The sequence below is a fragment of the Vulpes vulpes genome, chromosome 14, assembly GCF_048418805.1.
Source record: "Vulpes vulpes isolate BD-2025 chromosome 14, VulVul3, whole genome shotgun sequence".
Taxonomy (NCBI): domain Eukaryota; kingdom Metazoa; phylum Chordata; class Mammalia; order Carnivora; family Canidae; genus Vulpes; species Vulpes vulpes.
Window position 1 is genome coordinate 122,217,026 of NC_132793.1, and position 17,744 is coordinate 122,234,769.

The window sequence follows — 17,744 nt, forward strand, 5'->3', positions numbered from 1 at the left end:
CAACGTGCTTCCTACTTGCCGGGCGTCACTCAAGATGCTGCCCAGGATGCAAAATGGTAGGAAATAGGTCCCGATCAAAAGAAAATTAAGCTCTCCAAATCCAGGGTGGCATAAGCCTTCGGAAGGTCAGACTGAATCATACCTGACTGATGGTCTTTTCCATTTGTACCAAGCCCAGGTTGGGGAGGGTGTTTTTTATAAAGTCAACTATGGTCTCTAGGTTTTCATGTTGCAGAATCAAGGGCTTATGGCTTCCCAACAGACTTAATGCCACTTTAAACATGACCTCTGATCCCTGAAGAAAGATCATATCTGGGAAAACACAGAAATGCAGAAAGTTAAATCAGACCAGTTACTGATGAAATAACATTGCATTTTCTTGTCTACACATCAGAGCAGGATGGTGGGAAGTGCAAGCCCAAATTGGAAACTTTATTTCCTTTTAAGTGCCTGATACTTCAGGTAAGCTTGTCAAGACAATATTGCAAATAATAAAAGAAATACAAAAAAAATAAAAAAATAAAAAAGAAATAAAAGAAATACAGATAAACGTACTGTTAAGATTTTGTCACAGGTTCAGAAAAATCTTTTCTGTTATTGTTCTAAAAATATATTAAACTCAAACATGCCTCCAGAAGCTTAAAAAAACTTTTTATTATGCTGTTTTTCTAGAAATGCTCTGGGATTTTGAAGGAGTTACTAAAACATATTTTTATGAGTCAAACTGAAAGATTTTTAGATATACAGCATCAGAAATTAAGATAAAGTAAAAAAAAATTGCACCTTTTCCCTCTGTTTTGAAATAAGGAATTGAATTAAAAGATCTCTAAAATCTGCATATTGTCTGCAGAGCTACAGAAGTACATTATTAAATACTTCCGAGTATACTGGATTTTAGCCCAACAATACAGTAAAAGACCCTTCAGAGAAATTCAAAGAACTGTGTCAGAGTTATCTTCTAGTTCTTGCCATAGATTTTTCTTTCCTTTTTTTTTTCTTTTAAAGATTTTATTTATTTATTCGTGAGACACAGAGAGAGAGGCAGAGACACAGACAGAGGGAGAAGCAGGCCCTATGCAGGGAGCTGGATGTGGGACTCAATCCCAGGACTCTAGGATCTCGTTCTGAGCCAAAGGCAGACGCTCAACCACTGAACCATCCAGGCGTCCCTCCATAGATTTTTCTTAGAACAGCTGGCCAGTGGTAGCAACCCCTACCCTGACTGTACACCACGAGAGGGAGGGCAAGTGGCCAGGCAATCGGGCGGGCAGCTGCCCGCCCCGCCCCCAGCTCCCCCACCCCACAGAGCTGAAGCCACCTGACAAAGAGTCCAATTGTTCCAGTGCCAGAGCACACCCCTAGCAACTAATTGTTTGATGACTAAATTCAGGCACATTACTTAACAACTGGAATTAAAAATACAAGAAAAAAAATATAATTCTAAAGATGAGAGCACACATCTAGTTAGAGACAACTGTCAACATGGGGGAGGGCTGCAGGATAACAGAGAGACTAAGAAGTCCTTTTCATCAAGTCCTGGAATGAGAGGAAGAGTCGCTCCCCCCCCCCCCCCCCCCCCCCGCCCAGCACTGTGCCCTTCTAGGTGGTTTAGTTTGAGGATGCATAAAAGCCATTAGGAAACAGAAAAGGCTGGAAGCTGCCGTGCATGTGGGGAAGGGGTCTGCATCGGAATGGTTTGTGGACAGAGCACAGGACAGACCCAGGCGCCAGGGTGGGTGCTCTGTGATCCTCCCAGGTTGACCCTGGTGATGCTCTGTGATCCTCCCACGGCCTCAGCCACACCAGCAGCCTCGGTGCCAGGGTGGGTGCTCCCCATCTCTCTCTGCGAGCTCAGGGCCCCACGGTTGCCACAAGACAACACAAGTGCTCGCAGTTGGGAGGGCCCCACAAGGCTGGAAAGGCCCAAGGGTGGCCTCCTTCTCACGTGTGGCAGCAGAGGCTGGGAAGATAAATTAGAGAACTGGTCGTATCTTTGAAATCTGGGCTTCTTAGGGGCAGTGCTATGTTAATCAAGACAGCCCTATGTTAGAATATTCTTGTGAAATGTCTGCTTTCTGAAATACACCTCTGTAATTCATCACTATGGACAATAAAAAAGATCCCAAACAGTGCTATAACTAAGACGTGTTTTTAAAAAGAAGTATTTCCCCAAACAAGGCAAACTTGAAGCTTCTGTGGTTCAGACAGCAAAACTTCCTTTCAATAGATCAACACTCGTTGCTGAACAAATACTGATAGCATCTATCAGAACAAATACCAAGTTTTCTGTGCAAGGGTCCTGGGAGAGGACTGCACGCCAGACCACCTGCCATGGTGCAGTGTCTTCAGTCTCTGAGACTCGTCCCTTACAATGGGGCAAAGCACCTCGACTAAGCCAATTAAGATAAAGAATGATTGGGGAGGTTTTACGAGCACAATCAAATATGCAATCCATATCAGCTATCTCTTAAGGCTGACAACAGGTCTTCCAAGTCTTATTCTGTTAGGATCTTGGAGTCATTGTTGTTTGGTTTGGGGGAAGGGGGGGGCACAGAGGAAGAGAGAGAATCCTAATTAAGCAGGCTCCACACCCAGCATGGAGCCAGATGTGGGACTCAATCTCATGACCTTGAGATTATGACCTGAGCTGAAATCAAGACTCAGACATTTAACCAACTGAGCCGCCCAGGCACCCCAGGATCTTAGTTTTTATAACAAATCTACTTAGCAGAGTGCTGCCTAGCACTCTAAACTCAGACTTTTCTGGTCTGCACGAAGAAAAAAAAAAAAAAAAAAAAGTTAGGAGAGGTGGGTTTTTGTTTTTTTTTTTAAACACTCTTTGAAAATATAGCCCTGGATATATTTGTCTCATCGGGCCTCTCTGTATTTAATGCTGTTCTTTCCTAACGCTGTGCCCAGTGGCTTAAGAGCACTCTTCTCCCTGCTGAGGCGTGTCTCTCATTTAAGTCAGCAAGCATTCACTGGGCATCTAATACTTGCCAGGTTTTGTATCAAGCACCAGAGACCCAGCCATGAACAAAAGCATAAAGAGCAAACTTGCAGAGATGCTGAAAGCTGCTGGTGTGATGGAGTTATGCCCAGGGGTTATGAGAACAAAAGGGTCGGAAAACATTCTAAGGAAAGGTGGCTGCCAAATCCAATCTTGAAGAACCAACAGGCAAGGAGGGGTACCAGCTGGGTGGCTCAGTCCATTAAGTATCTGCCTTCAGCTCAGGTCACGATCCCAGGGTCCTGGGATCAGCCCAGCTTCGGGCACCCTGCTCAGCGGGGAGCCTGCTTCTCTTTCCCCCTCTGCCTGCTGCTCTCCCTGCTTGTGCTTTGTCAAATAAATAAAATCTAAAAAAAAAAAAAAAAAAAAAAAAAAAAAGAAAAAGAAAAGAAAAGAAAGAAACCTGCTAGGTAAGAAGTCAGGAAGGAAGGAAGAGAAAAAGAAGGTGTAAATGCCCAGAGGTGTGAAAACAGCACAGCACAAATGGGAGCCTGAAGAGGGACCCTGTGGGGTACAGGGTGGGGCCAGGTCAAGGAGGGCTCTCCGTCCCCAACACCAGCATTCTAACTCTACCCAGAGCACAGCAAGGGTCACCCAAGGCTTTCCGTTCCTTTTTTTCTGAGTGGGTCACCGGACTAGTAAGGAGATGATGTTAATGAGATCCAGTATGAGTATGATCCTTGCAAAGGCTATTTAGCTTCAGAGAAAAGCCACCACAGGTAAGATCACACTGACTCCCACCAGCAGACTCACAGGTATCGGCTGCCAGCTGCAAGATGCTCATCTAGCATGCCTGGAGGCCCAAGCCGGGTGCCATCCTTCTGAGGACAAGCTGGCCAGCTGTCCCCACTACTGAGGCTGGGGGAGCTCAGCCCCAGAAGCCTGTCAGCCTGGGGAGACCTCAAATAAGGAGCTCATCTGGGCGAACAAGGAAGGAATGTGCCTGAAAGGTTAAAGGGAGAACTCCGCCTTCCCTCCCCAGCCCCAAAGTCTGGCTTGGGCGTAGGGGCTTCTAATTTATCTGACTAGACTTCGGGCCATATCACTACCTTTTTCTCTCTCCCTCTGGAAATTCTAAAACTTAAATAATTTTTAAATAACAATAAAGAAAAATGTCACCTAGAAACACACTGCTCCCACCCAATTATTTTCATTTTTGTCCATTTTTCAATCCTTATACATTTACATTCTGGAAATTAAAAAAAACAAAACAAAAACAAAAAACCTCCTTGGGAAAGTGAGTTTATTTCCTGCATCTGAAAATCACTGCACAAGAAAGTGAACTGCCAGAGCCACCCCAGTGGCCCCGCAGAAGCCCTGCTCACCACCCTGCAGCCAACTTCCCTTCTCTCCGGTTTCAAGCCGCTCAGAGATGGGCGAAGGGTTTTATCAAGCAGGAAGGAAAGGGAACCTGAAATTCGGCTGACTCCACCACTTGTGCAGACTGTTCGCTGAGAATGATGCAAATAACTCCTTTCCTTTGAAGACACTTCAGCAGGCCTGTTACTGTGTTGACATGTATCGGAATTACTTGGAACGCCCTGTGACATAAAGGTGCAGTTTTCCTACAGGGGGAACCATCCATGCCAAACACATGGCCAGTGAAGCAAACCTATCCTGCATCTTCTGGTCCAGCCACCTTTGTCTTTGTCAAGGGCAACCCCTCTCCTCAACTCTCTTGAAGGAGGCGGGGTCCCCCAGGTGTGAGAGCCCCACGTTCCTACCAGAACCAGGTGGGAGGAAAAGGAAGGATGATTGCAGACCTGCGGCAGAAATACAGCGCAGATTTTCCAAAAACTCACTTCCCTGCCACTGTATCAGGTTCTCTGGGGGAGAACTTTCTTCCTGGCCATTTAAACCATCTTGTTTTTTTCTAAGTCTATTTTAGTCCTAAAGCTTCTCTGAATCCCTATGTTACAGGTGGCTTCTGTGTTTTTTGCCAAACCCTTCCTTTCTACACTCCCTCATCTACTTGGCAGCACAGCCTATAGCAAACATCAGGAGCCTCATACCACAGCCGCCTCCTCCATCAGGAGCAAGCCGGGTCCTATTTTTCAGACTTTTTCCCCCCAAAGGTAGGTGTGATCTGAAAGTGAACAGAGCAAGCATCTCTCCCAGGACCCCTCTAGGCCCGAGCTAGAAGCATACAGGAGGAGGCTATTTTACATTCTGTGACACCCAATCAGAAGGGCTGACATTCAGGAAGTGTGATCATCACGTGAAGGTTAAGGCACACGCATCACTGGCTGGCATTCCTCCAAGGAGCATATACTTAATTCGAAGTAACCTGGTAATTAATATATGAGCTATGCCGTCCGCAAGCTGAGAATCCTGTACTTACCTATGAAATGGTGAACATCTGACAAAGGTCCATTTGTTTTGAAGGGTTTATTCAGGCCTAAAGGCTTACAATGAAATGGGCTTCAGGCCAAAATAGACGACTGTGTATGAATGGCAGGTTCGGGGATTTAAAACTAAGCTATCCACCATCACGGAGCTAAACACACACAGTTCGAGTCGCCAATGCTAAATACAGAAGTGCGTTTTTAAAAAACCTTTCTGTGGAACCTACTAATAAAATGGTTTGGTTTTAAGTACTGATAGATGGACTAGATTGTGCAAAACAAAACAAAAACGAAAACCAACAGTTTTTGCAAAATGACATCACGCACAGTGCTGCCTTGAGTCCCACTTCCTGCCGAGGATCTGAGGAGCCTCAGCCAGCTGGACACGAACCCACTTAGTACAGCAGGGGTCTGTGGGACCTGGGAGTTAGAGACACTGGCATCTTTATGCATAATATAGAAGAGCCTCCGAGACTCACCACTGATTATGTAATAGAAGTATCCTGCTTTTGCCGGCTTTAGCTTCTAATTTATGAAGTCGTCAGGATGCGCTTTAGAGTTGCGAATATTCTCTACCGGGAGGGCTGGCATTTCCAAAGCAGAGTTTGTTGCTGGTGCCTCTTATGCCAGGAAAGGCTCTTTCCTGAGTTCTGTGGCCCTGGCGCCCCAGAGCTATCTGCAAGGCAGCAGCCCAAGGCTGGGGTGCTGGGCAGTGATCCCTTCATGCTGACCCACCCATGGGAGTCCCCTTTGTGGATTTTTTTCTCACAAATGCTGTAATTTGATGCTCGAACTATTTTCAAACCATTAACACCAACTCCTCCCCTCCCACTTCTTTCAATCATCACTCCTCTCTGCTACCCTGTCTGAAAAATACACTAAAAAATCAGGAGAAAAAGTAGACTAATGAATTTTTTCATTTCCAGAGTAAGAAAAGTTAAAAAAAAAAAAAAAGACATTTGTGGCAAGAAAGACTTCAGCCTACAGCTAGAGATCTTATGATTTGGGTGACTCTTGTTAGTAAACTAAAGCAGACAATTTTCACACTTTTTTTTTTTGTTTTGACCTTTTAATTATCTTCTTTTTAATCTACGGTATAAAACCCTCATGGAATCTAATGATTGATTAAAACCAGGAGACCTTTTTTTAGTATCTCTTTTTTTCCAATTATTTTTTTTTCCCAATGATTTTTTTAAGGGACAGAAAGTAAGAATCATATGGGGAGGGAGTTATGGAAAAGGGGGCGGGGGTAGTGAATAGTTTAAGAATACAGACTCTTCTAGTAGAATACAGACTCTTCTAGTAAAGCCCAATGGAACATTCTTCAGAAGTTCTTGTGGATAGGAGTAAGAATAAGTCTAGCACGCTGGGGGAAAGATGAGTGAAGACCAGCTCAGTCCCCACTTATGTTAAAAAGCAAATTTCAGGATTTCTAGATTTTGGATCTACAAAGCTGTCTTTCCCAAGCATGCCAAAGGAATGCTCTCTCAATGGTTCTGGACACACCTGCTCCCTTTGAGATGTTCTCTAATTCTAGAAGCAAATCTGAGAAAAGTATGAGATTACAGATTTTTAAACTACAAGGTGACTGGACATCAGTGACACCTTAAAAACACTCGATGTGTGATGATTATCAATTTCCTAAAAACCTCCGTAGTAAAAAAATTAAATTAAAAAGAATCTGAATTGTCAAAATGATTCTTTCACTCTGAAACAGGGAAAACCCCCTGCAGGAACTGCCTGTGCTCACAGTGGTCACTTGGCTCCTGGAGGGCAAGCGATGTGCTTACCACGCAAACACCCGCTTAACTCTGACAATCTTGGCAAAAATTACATCAAGAAAGTAGGAGATGGTGTGACATGTGAACCGCCTATGGCCACAGTGGGGCACACAAGTGGAAGGGGCTGTGGAGTCTGGGAAGATGAGGCGGGGGGGAGTGGGGGGCCGTGAGGGTGGTCCAGTGAGTCATCAGCACAGAGGGGTCTATCAAGAGTGAGCTAGCAGAGGAAATGAAAAGCCAAGGGCAGAGGAAGAAGAGAAATGGGAAGAGGAGATACGAAGGGACTCGAGAAAGAACAGCAGCCCACAAGTCATCAGTTGAAAAGTTTTAAGGAGCCATCATCAATGAAGTCTCAGGTCAGAGAGGTTGAGGAAGACTATTCATGAGAGACACATGCCTGGAATACAGGCATAGGGCCCCCTGGCCAAGTCTTTGAAGATGTCTGCTCTGGGGACAGCCTGGCAGTGGGGGAAAAGGGTCTACACCCCACCAGATGGTGGCATCCAGGGAAGCCCAAAGAGCATCAGAGGTGAAGCTGGTCTTGAAGTTCACAAAACCCAGTGCTGACTAGATCCAGAATGTCAACCACCACCCTGTTCTTGTAGAAGATACAGGTATAAAAGGGGACTCACCACGGAATGAGAATAAATGTCCCCCCCCCCCGCCCCCCCGACAGGAGGAAGCTGGTTCAGGCAAACCGATTTACACGCACTTACCAAAGACTCTGGCTACAAATCCCAGTGGGAACTGTGAGGCAAACACGGTGAGAAACCAGGGGGCGGCATAGAGGCTGGGGCCGATCTCATGCTCCTCGAGGTGATTGTAGAGGTCTCTGTGGTAATCGTGGAGAAGCCTCGAGAGCTGGTACATCTGGATCTGGGGGGACATACAGACACACATGCACACACACACACGCAGGTGTCAGAATTAGATACCTGCTACATGTGTTCAGTTACTTACAGGCTGTGAGAGAAGAATTATTACAGTGTTGGATACTCTATTTGGACTATGATAACTGCTGATCTCAACTACTCACTTAGCCCATAAGCACTTCTTGGGTTCCTGGTGCCCAGGAGGCAGTGGTCAGACATAGCCGGGAACACTAATGTTGGGTCTTCTCCTACCATTTCCTTTCTTTCTACTGTCCCCTGTCTTCCTTGGCTACTAGAATCTAAACATCTGTCTTGTGGGAACATTTCACAAATTCTCCTACAATATACATTCCTAGCAAAACTCACACCCAGGGGAATTCAAAACGTAAAGCCAGCCTCTCTGCTAAGAGCAAAGTGGGGGCATATGATGATTCTGTGGAAGGATTCTATGATACCTGTTCACTCAGCAAATTCACTCTAGACTCCTCAAGTCACTCCACAGGCAGGACAGGTGTCACTTCTGTAGGTTTATAACATATGAAATATACAGAACCTGGGCAAGTTAAAATAAGACAACTGTTTATCTCAAGATGGAGAAAATAACTTCCAAAGGGTCCCCTCTTTAGACAGTGCTATGGTTCTGGCAGGAAGCCCATGATGGGTCCCACAGCTTACAGGGATCCTAGCGTCAGCCTGGGTTTCGGCAGTCTGGTGGCCTGAGCCCAAAGAAACCACCATCCAGAGAGGGTCAAAACCCCACTGAGACGCTTTGGGTTGGACACATACTGCCCAAAATTCCAAAAAAAAAAAAGAAAAAAAAAAGAAAAAAAGCTATTTCTAGGGACATAGACAACATAGCCCTTAAGGTACCAGCTATGGATTTTATGGATTGCAAAAATCTAGTCACCAAAACTAAAAGCCCAATGAGAGTCAGGTGTTTCAATACTAAATTAACTTGAACATGGCACTCTCCTAGATGGCAGGTGCACCTATGTTAAAGCCAGTGGGGGAGAACACAGAAAGAACCTGACAGTATCTGTGGTGTTATGTGGGTCAAAATTTTTTAGTTAATGAAATCGCTTCTGGGATGCCTGGGTGGCTCAGCGATTTAGCACCGCCTTCAGCCCAGGGCCTAATCCTGGAAACCCAGGATCAAGTCCCACATCGGGCTCCCTGCATGGAGCCTGCTTCTCCCTCTGCCTATCTCTGCCTCTCTCTCTCTCTCTCTTTGTCTCTCATGAATAAATAAAATCTTTTAAAAAAAATTAAAAATTAAATCACTTCCTTATATGAGACTCATGTTCATAGGGTTCATATTCACTGATGGAGGTAAAAGGATTTTTAACCACCCAATTTGATACTCTCAAAGAGTCCTTGGCTCTAATGCATCCCTTCTTGAAAAAAAAAAAAAATACTCAGGCTCTGAAATCAGAGTAGCTTGCTGGTAAATGAATATGTATACATGCAATCCAACATTTAGGAATATTCCCAAAGCAGAATCCAGAGCTCTCCTCACCTCTGAAAGGTGGCAGAAGCAGCACCTGGCACACACTGCTCTTTGGCTTTCCTTTGCTCTGACCTGCCACTTGGTTGTTCAACAAATACTGACTGGGTGCCTACTTCATCCCAGGAACTGTTCTAAGAACTAGAGACGCAGCTCAAAAATAGGTTAGATCCCTCCCTTCTTATGATACATGCTAAGGAAAGTCAGAAAAAAAATTTTTTTTTAAAGTCAAAAAATAAACAGGTAAATGAAATGAGGAAACAAGATAATTTCAGGCAGTTAGTGTTTTATGCCAACAGAAATGAAACAGGATAACATGATACACGTGCCTGGGATGGAATTTGGGGGGAAGGGAGGCACATGTCAGGGTGGTCAGAAAGAGCTTCTCCCAGGATTTGGATATTTGAGCTGGACCTGGGTGACAAGGGCTAAGGGTGGCCTGAGGGGGATCCCTGGCAGAGGAAGTGACAAATACAGTGGGAGGTAGGAATTGGATCTGAAGATGGTCTGACGAAGGGTAAGGGAGGGTCCTGGAGTCAGGCCTGGGTTTCAACCCCAACTCCGCCACTTGCTAGCCGGGTAACCCGAGTTAAGGTAAGTCTGCCCATCTATAAATTGAGCCGATCAATAACGTCATCCTGAGGGTTACTGAGGCGATAAGTGCAATATGAAACACCTGGCCTAGTGCCTAGCACAGGGCTCAGCAATGACAGCTACTCCAATGTTAACCAATGGTGGGAAAAGTTCCTGAGAGAGACCGGGAAAGGGGTCATAAACATTTTTGGCATTTGTCTCTAGCAAACACATAAGGAACGCTCTCTACCTGTAAAATAATCATGTCCGGCCGATACTGTTTGCGCAGTCCCATTTCAAACATCAGAAACTTGAGCATGTTAAATGCCTCTTCCTCACCCATGTGAAGCAGCAAAATGCCTGCTACAAAGCTGAGACCTTGGCAGTATCCTACTTCCTGGTCTAGAAGCGAGTAGGCCTTCAGGATGTTGTAAAGTGACAGCTGCCCTGCTCCGAGCTGGGTAGAGAAGTACGGATGCGTTGGAAAGGTTCGCCCTGCAAAAACAATACGTGTTAGCTGTAATTTTAAAAAAAGAAAGCCTATTGAACCAGAAATCGGATGTGCTTCAGGTGAAAGAACAGATCTTTGGAAGCTGGATCCTAAATCAGCTCTGTAAACCAGGCAGGTGGTCGTTCTTAGGATAAGGTTGGCAATGAAAAATCGGCAATTATTTATGCTGTTGCGGTGGTGGTTCCAGTGAAAGAAATCAGGGCTATCTTTGGTCCTGCAGGTATCTGGAGTTCAAGCTCCAACAAAAAGAAAACTGCCTCCTCTCAAGAGGAGCCAAGAGCTGTGGGGTTTTGCAGCTGCCCTGTCCCACACCACCTGCGTGCAGCCAAGGCCTCAGGGCGCTGCGGACACCCCCCCCCCCCCATCAGCTTTTCCCGGCCTGCACGTATTCTGCCTGCAAATGCTTCACACTACATGCGTATTTCTGTACTTTTAAACCACAGGCAGTGCTTTGAAACAGCAGGTGTTTTCTTTTACACAAAACAGTTACCTTCAAGAAAAAAAAAAAATTTAAAACCCTCAACATCCTGATTATTTTCACAAAAAGCTGGTGTTCAGATAAGGTTTAAAGACTTCTTTTGTCTGGGAGGCTCCTGTGGCTGATACCTGTCAAATCCCAGCTCACCCACCTCCCTCCTGGAATGTGCCTGAAGGGGAAACGTGTTTTCAGGGCAAAAAGTACTTGTGTGAAAGAGGAAAGGTCTAGAGCCAAGCCAAGGGCCAAGCTCGGACTCAGGTAAGAATTATGGCCTCGTTTGGATCAGCAAATGCCGAAGGTGATCTAGGCCACAAGCTAATTGTTCACCTTAATTATTCGGCCCCAGGAAAGGGAGGGATCACGCATTCGTGTGTTCTTGCTCAGCTGTAAGTAAGAAAGCATTTAATCAACCCTGGATCTGTTTGACCTTGATTTAAGAGGCTAGCAACCGTCTGACTACTTTCCGGGCTTCTTGTCCTTCGCCCATTTCTTGCCTGCTCTGCCTCTTCCCCCAACAAGATGTCCCCAAACTCACCCTGAACATGTCACCCCCACTGCTAGAAAGCACTCAGTGGCCCTCGGTGCTCCAGGAACAAATTCTGCGCACACAGCAGGGGAGCTCTGCACACCTCCTCACTTCCTCTCCCCCAAACCCCAGACTCTCCTCCGGGGCATAGCCTCGGGGTGGCACAGGGGGTGTTTGGAGGCTCTGCATGGGGTGTGTATGTGTGTGTGTGTGTGTGTGTAACTCCGAGTGTCTGTGCATGAGCCTGAGGGGGGGTACTTACATCCGTGCCTTTTCCTAGTCTACCATGGCATGTACAGCTCAACCATAATTAAATACTCTCTAGCAGCCACATTAAAAGGCAACAGGTAAAATTAATGTTAAGACCACTTATTTAGGGACGCCTGGGTGGCTCAGTGGTTGAGCATCTGCTTTCAGCCCGGGGCATGATCCTGGAGTCCTGGGATCGAGTCCCACATCAGGCTCCCTGCATGGAGCCTGCTTCTCCCTCTGCCTGTGTCCCTCATGAATAAGTAAATTAAATCTTAAAAAAAAAAAAAAACCAACATAAACAAATGTGATCTCAACACATAATATGCAAATGACCGAGACGTTCCTTTTGCATTCTTTTTTTTAAGTTTCATACTAATATGCCTTGGAAACCCAGTGTCCTCTTCACGCTGACAGCACACCTCAGGCTGGAGATGAGCCACACTTCCCACGCTCAGTGAGCTCACCTGACCACTGGACTGACAGCACCCGGGATACCTCTTTCCTCAGAGTCTCACTCCAGCATCACCACCTGCTTCCCAGCAGTGGGGCCCTTCCCACCTCTGCATATTCCACACATGCCCCACCCCAGCCTGCCATCCATCCACCCCTCGCTCCGACGTCCTCTGGGTCTCAAACAGGCACAAGCACAGCACACACCGGCCCCATGTGGGAGGGAAGGCCAGGAGAGACTGGGTCCCCTTCCGACCTGTCAACGTTAGCCCTTCTGCTTACTGGATGCCCTCTCCTATCAGATGCCACCCCTCCCGGAAACGAGAGCCAGCGCCCACCGGCCCTGTTTGTGGAGTGGGCATTCCCAGACTTACCTTTACTCTTATTATCAGAGCTGACGTACAGCGTTGTTAGTTTCAGGCGCACATTCTGATTCGACAATTCTACACATGACTCAATCCTCACCGAGACAAGTGTCACCATATGACCTTATTACAGTACTATTGGCCACATTCCCTATGCTCTACTTTTCATCTCTGCCACTTATTTTGGGACTGGACACTTCTACCTCTCTCTGAATATTCCCTTCACCTATTTCATACCCCACCCTCCTCTAGCAACCACTAGTTTCTATTTATGAGTCTGGTTTTTTTGTTCGTTTGCTTTGTTCTTTTTTGTTTTTTGTTTTTTTTTTCATATTCCACATATAAGTGAAAGCACATGGTATGTGTCTCTATTTCACTTAGCATAATACTTTCGAGGTCCATCCATATTGTAAACAGCAAGATTCCACTCTTTTTATGGCCAAGTAATATTCCACTGTATATATACCACATCCTTATCCATTCATCTATCAATGGGGGACATTCTCCATTTAATCCTTGCAAGGCTCCCAAGAGAACAAGCCCAGCCGGCTGGGGAGTAACTGGTGCCACTTAGACCACTTGACAATTATAAGATTTGCGGCAGGGCATTCAAGGCCTCATGTCCTATATAACCACAATGGCTCTGCGCTCAGAAGGGTCTCGTGCTGGGTTTAATGCTCTGCGTCAGTGTCCTGAAATTCTTCATTTTTGAACAGGGGAGTCTGCATTTTCATTTTGCAACAGGCCCTAAAAATTATATACCCTGTTTGAGGCAGGCACCCCCCATGGTAGCTTCCAGGAGTTGCTACAGCCACATTTCCCACAGCTTTGCCACCAAGCAATATGTTATGAGAGGCCAAATTCCACCAAACATATGACCTTTACTAGCACGCTGATGTGAAAAGAGAACCACATAAAAACGTCTCATGCTGCGGCCTCCGGCCTCCAACAAGCACCTCTTGGAAAAGGTTCAGCTGGAGGAGGGTACTGTCTGTCTGATGGCAGAGCCCAGGCCACCAGTGGTCCCACACAGATGCTCCAAGGGGTGCAGGGACACGGCCCCAGTGGGCGTTGCCTTACATTCTGCTCCAGAGCCACTGGTGGCCAGGCCCCAACACTTTCTGATCAACTACAGATCTTGAATGTTATCCAATTCACCAATAAAAAAAAAAAATTACACAGAGCATCTCTTAGGCTAAGAACAAGCCATCCTCAGATGTACGTTTCAGTGGCAATTGCAGTACTTTAGCAACCCCTTCTGGACTGTGGGTCCTTGATTTAGGGGACTTCAAAAAGCCAACCAAGCACTCTAGGTGGGGACAGGCTTTATCTCACAAGACCACAGACCATACATCACACAGATAATACCCCATGAAGCATTTTAGGCAAGTCTTACACAAACAATAACGTCACCCTCGTTTTATTCCTGAGAAAAATGTGGTAAGTGAAAGCATTAGAGCCTTTTAGTCAAACCACCCCGCTAAGAAGTGGCAAACCCAGGATCCGAACACTGGTCCCTGACTCCAGAGACTGAGTTCTCACACTGCAGATGTCAAAGCAAAAGGTATGGGAATTGGGGAAACACAGCTATTACCACCACTCACGTTGTCCCCAGCTCATAGCACCGAGTTGTCAGGAGAGCCAAAGTCCCGCCTTCCTTTTATCATGGAAAGTTCAAGTCCTCCACCTCCTCAGCAAAGCCTTCCCCTGGGGAGTCCCGGCTCCTCCAACGCAGGTTAGTGTTTTTTGCTTAACTTCTCACTCAGTACTTCCACGTGTACCAGTCGTGCCTCCTATATCTGTCCTGGCTGTGTGACCCTGGGCCCTTGGCTAATTCCTCAGAGCCTCCACTTTCCACCTGTGAAAAGGGAGGAGTGTGACTGCATTTACTGGGGGCCGCTGTGAGGGTTAAATGCAAGAGGGTGTCAGTCCTGGTGTGACGCCACACACAGCTGGCCCTGAATGAGTAATGGCCACTAGGGCGGGGTGCTCCAGATGACCACCAAGCCAGCTTTCTGAGAAACAGGGTTATCACACAACAACAGACCTGCTCCTTGCACCAAAGAATCTGCAGGCTTAGATGTGGGCTTTTGAAAGTACTCATGTGAGCACAGTAACAGTCATTCCCCTGCCCCTGTACTCAGAGCTCCCTTTGTGACAGGAACTGTGCCACAGAACCGAAAGACCAACTTTTTTTTTTTTTTTTTTTTTTTGCCCCTAAGAAACTCACAATCTGGTAGAAAAAGAAAAAGAGATAAATCCAGAAAATTCAAGTATTTACTGACCACAGGACCTCCACAGGGTGTTGGGCACAGGAGGGACGTGGCCCTGCTTGCACAGGGCTTTCACAAGAATAAGAGAGACCATTTCAGATGACTGATGGTGCTAGTGGCTCTCCTCCATCATGTGGTGGTAACAAGCACCAAGAGTAGAGGTTAGAGGTATACAGAAGTATAGTTTACGGAGATGAGCCGGAAAGCCAAGAGGACTGGCCCAGGCACAGGGTAGGAGTCTGGGAAGGCTGCCTGGAGGAAGTGACTCTTCAGCTGAACCAAGCAGGGGAAAGAGGCATGAACAAAAGGAGGGTGGTGGGGAAGCACAGAAGCAGCAGGAACCACATGGGCAGGGCGCAGACTGCTCATGGGCATGGCCCGTAGGTCAGGGGCTGGCCATCACGAGGGAGGATGTGAGAGTTAAAAGCAGGGCCTGTAAGCTTGGATACCAGGCTTAGCCTGTGGGCCATGTGAAGGACATGGAGCCAGCGCAGGCCACCAAGGGGGCTGAGACAGCGGACTCCTCACTAAAGAAAACTCTGAGAGCCAGCCTATGAGACGGCCCAGGACGAGCAGAGACCAGAGGAGGTCAACTGGCACATGAGCCAGGGGACAGTCCTTTAGCTCGGAGAGCACCAGTGGCACAGCGAACAGGGCAGGACTCCAGACTTACTCTCGGGGCAGGCTTAGACTGAGAGAAGGGAGTGCAGACTGTGGAGCTGCGAGCACCGGGAACCAGGTGGGTCATCAAGATGGACTGATGGGGAAGAGGGTAGAGCGCCGGCCAACTCCTCCTTGGACCTATAAAGCTTGGGGCATTTCATAAACGGGACCAACACAGTCGAGTTCTGCAACCTCCCACCAAAACCCTTGAAGATTTGAAATGCATGTCACAACTCAAAATCTGTGACTTTTAGAACGGTGGCAGCGTGTCGGTCGTGTACTAGCTAACCCCCAGCAGGGCCGAGGGCAGCAGCCCGCAGTCGCACACACTTACGAGTCTGCGGAAACACACAGGAAAAGCCACACTGGGGACCACAGCGAGTCTACTAAAGGGCTCGTGGCAGTTCGAGTCAAAGTTTGCCTCCAAAGAGTTCACGACTCACTATGTTCTTGCCAAAAATGAGTTACAGGACAACTTTTGGTTTTCATAGTTTGGGTTTTGGAATTATAGGATTATAGATCTGTGTTAACTTCTATTACAACTTACAAATCAGGTGAAAGGATAAATCACAGAATATTTTTAAGGGAAAGTACCTTTCCTGCTTCTGAATACGTAGCTTGAATTAGGCTTGGCGAGTGCTATTCAACCTCGCTCCTGGAGGACTCGTTTTTATGGAAGTGAAACCAGGGTAATTACCTAGACAGAAGGGACTCACATGGTGAGCAGGAAGCACGGGGGCCTATATGAGAACACTCAGGTTTTATTTGAAGCCCTCGGACATTTGATAACGATGGAAAGGAAAGACACCACGGGTGTGGTGGGGTGCGCATCTTGGACCAGGACGGAACTCGGCTCTCAGGCTGGGTCTTATTTCCCCCCTGCCACCTGAGCAGGAGGCATTATGCTCCTCATTCTCAATAGTGGAGAAAAGAACCCAGAACGTTTTTACTATTTAGCTGAACGTCTTACAACATAGCATGTGAACTCTGATGAATGGAGAGAGAATCTTCCTCTGTGGATGTGCCTACGAGGCAGCGTGGTCAAGTGCAGAGGAGTAGCCCCCGATCCCAACAGCAACAGGTGCAGCTCAGAATCGACCACCTCGCCTCTCTGAACCTCAGTCCCCTCTCGACAAAGGCCAGAATGCAGAGTTTGTGGAGCTGAGGGTACATGTTCAATGCCTGGCACAAGTGGGTGCAATTGATGGTATGTAAGCACGGGCAACCGTCTTCAGATACACCACACAGAAAACATACAAAAATCCAGCTTCCAACCAAGAAAGGTGTGTGTGTGGCCGGGGGGGGGGGGGGAGGGCACACATAATAATAGCTCTGTAGCAAAAGTGCACAATTTCTATTTCAAGGTAGGGGCACAACTCTCCCTTTACTGACTACAACATTCCATCTGAGCCTGAAAATCTCCTGTTCTAACGGACTTCCAGAGGCAAAGGCAAGTTTTAACCCAGCAACTGATTTCTGTGAAATTGGGAATTCATAAACATGGGGAACTGAAAGCTGATATGAATTCCAAATAATAACAGAAACAAACATCATCGCCATCTCGAATCACCAAACACACCTGGGAACCCTGAACTTCCAGATCTTTAGTTATTACACCCAAACCAGTCCAGTCTCTCATGTTGCAGCGTCAGAAGCTGTCGCTGACCTTCTTTATGCAAGAAGCCTGTTCATACAAACCTCATCAAGCTAAAACAAATGTCCTGTGTGTTTCATGAGATTCCCGACACAATTTCCTGTCCCACAGGGTCTGGGACTCAGTGCAGGACAGGCCCCCACGCCCACTCCCAGGCTGGGGAGCAATCACAAGCATCTGGTCTCCAGCTCCTGGCTGGAGGAGAGGAAGAATGACTGCCCATTTGACTTCGTAATGCAGTCCATGTATTACACCAAATGCTATTTGGGGGGTGGGGGTGGGGGGAATGGGACACTATTTCCCTACATGGCATTTTTCTAGGTCAGTGGTTCTCAATTGTATGGTTGATCTTCCCAGGGTCCATGAGGTTCCCACTCCCTTCTCCAACTGTGTATCTATTGATGCAAAGTTAGCTTTTTCTTCATATATTTCAAACAACATAAATGTGCTAGATTGGATGCAGAAGCAAAAATGAGAGAAGGCATTT

The 17,744-nt window shown here is 46.7% G+C and overlaps 1 protein-coding gene across 12 annotated transcripts in view; it reads right to left on the minus strand.

Annotated features, from left to right (window-relative positions):
- TBC1D1 (TBC1 domain family member 1) overlaps positions 1-17,744 on the minus strand; it is a 239,216-nt gene that overhangs the window by 12,209 nt on the left and 209,263 nt on the right. For all 12 annotated transcript variants that reach the window (XR_011997210.1, XM_072737884.1, XM_072737885.1 and 9 more), the window contains 3 exons: positions 10,336-10,580; positions 7,853-8,012; positions 143-312 (listed from right to left, as the gene is read on the minus strand). Coding sequence is in view for 11 of the 12 variants with exons in the window: in XM_072737884.1 (XP_072593985.1) it covers positions 143-312; positions 7,853-8,012; positions 10,336-10,580 (575 nt within the window). In the remaining variant the exon portion in view is untranslated. The remainder of the gene's footprint in view (positions 1-142; positions 313-7,852; positions 8,013-10,335; positions 10,581-17,744) is intronic.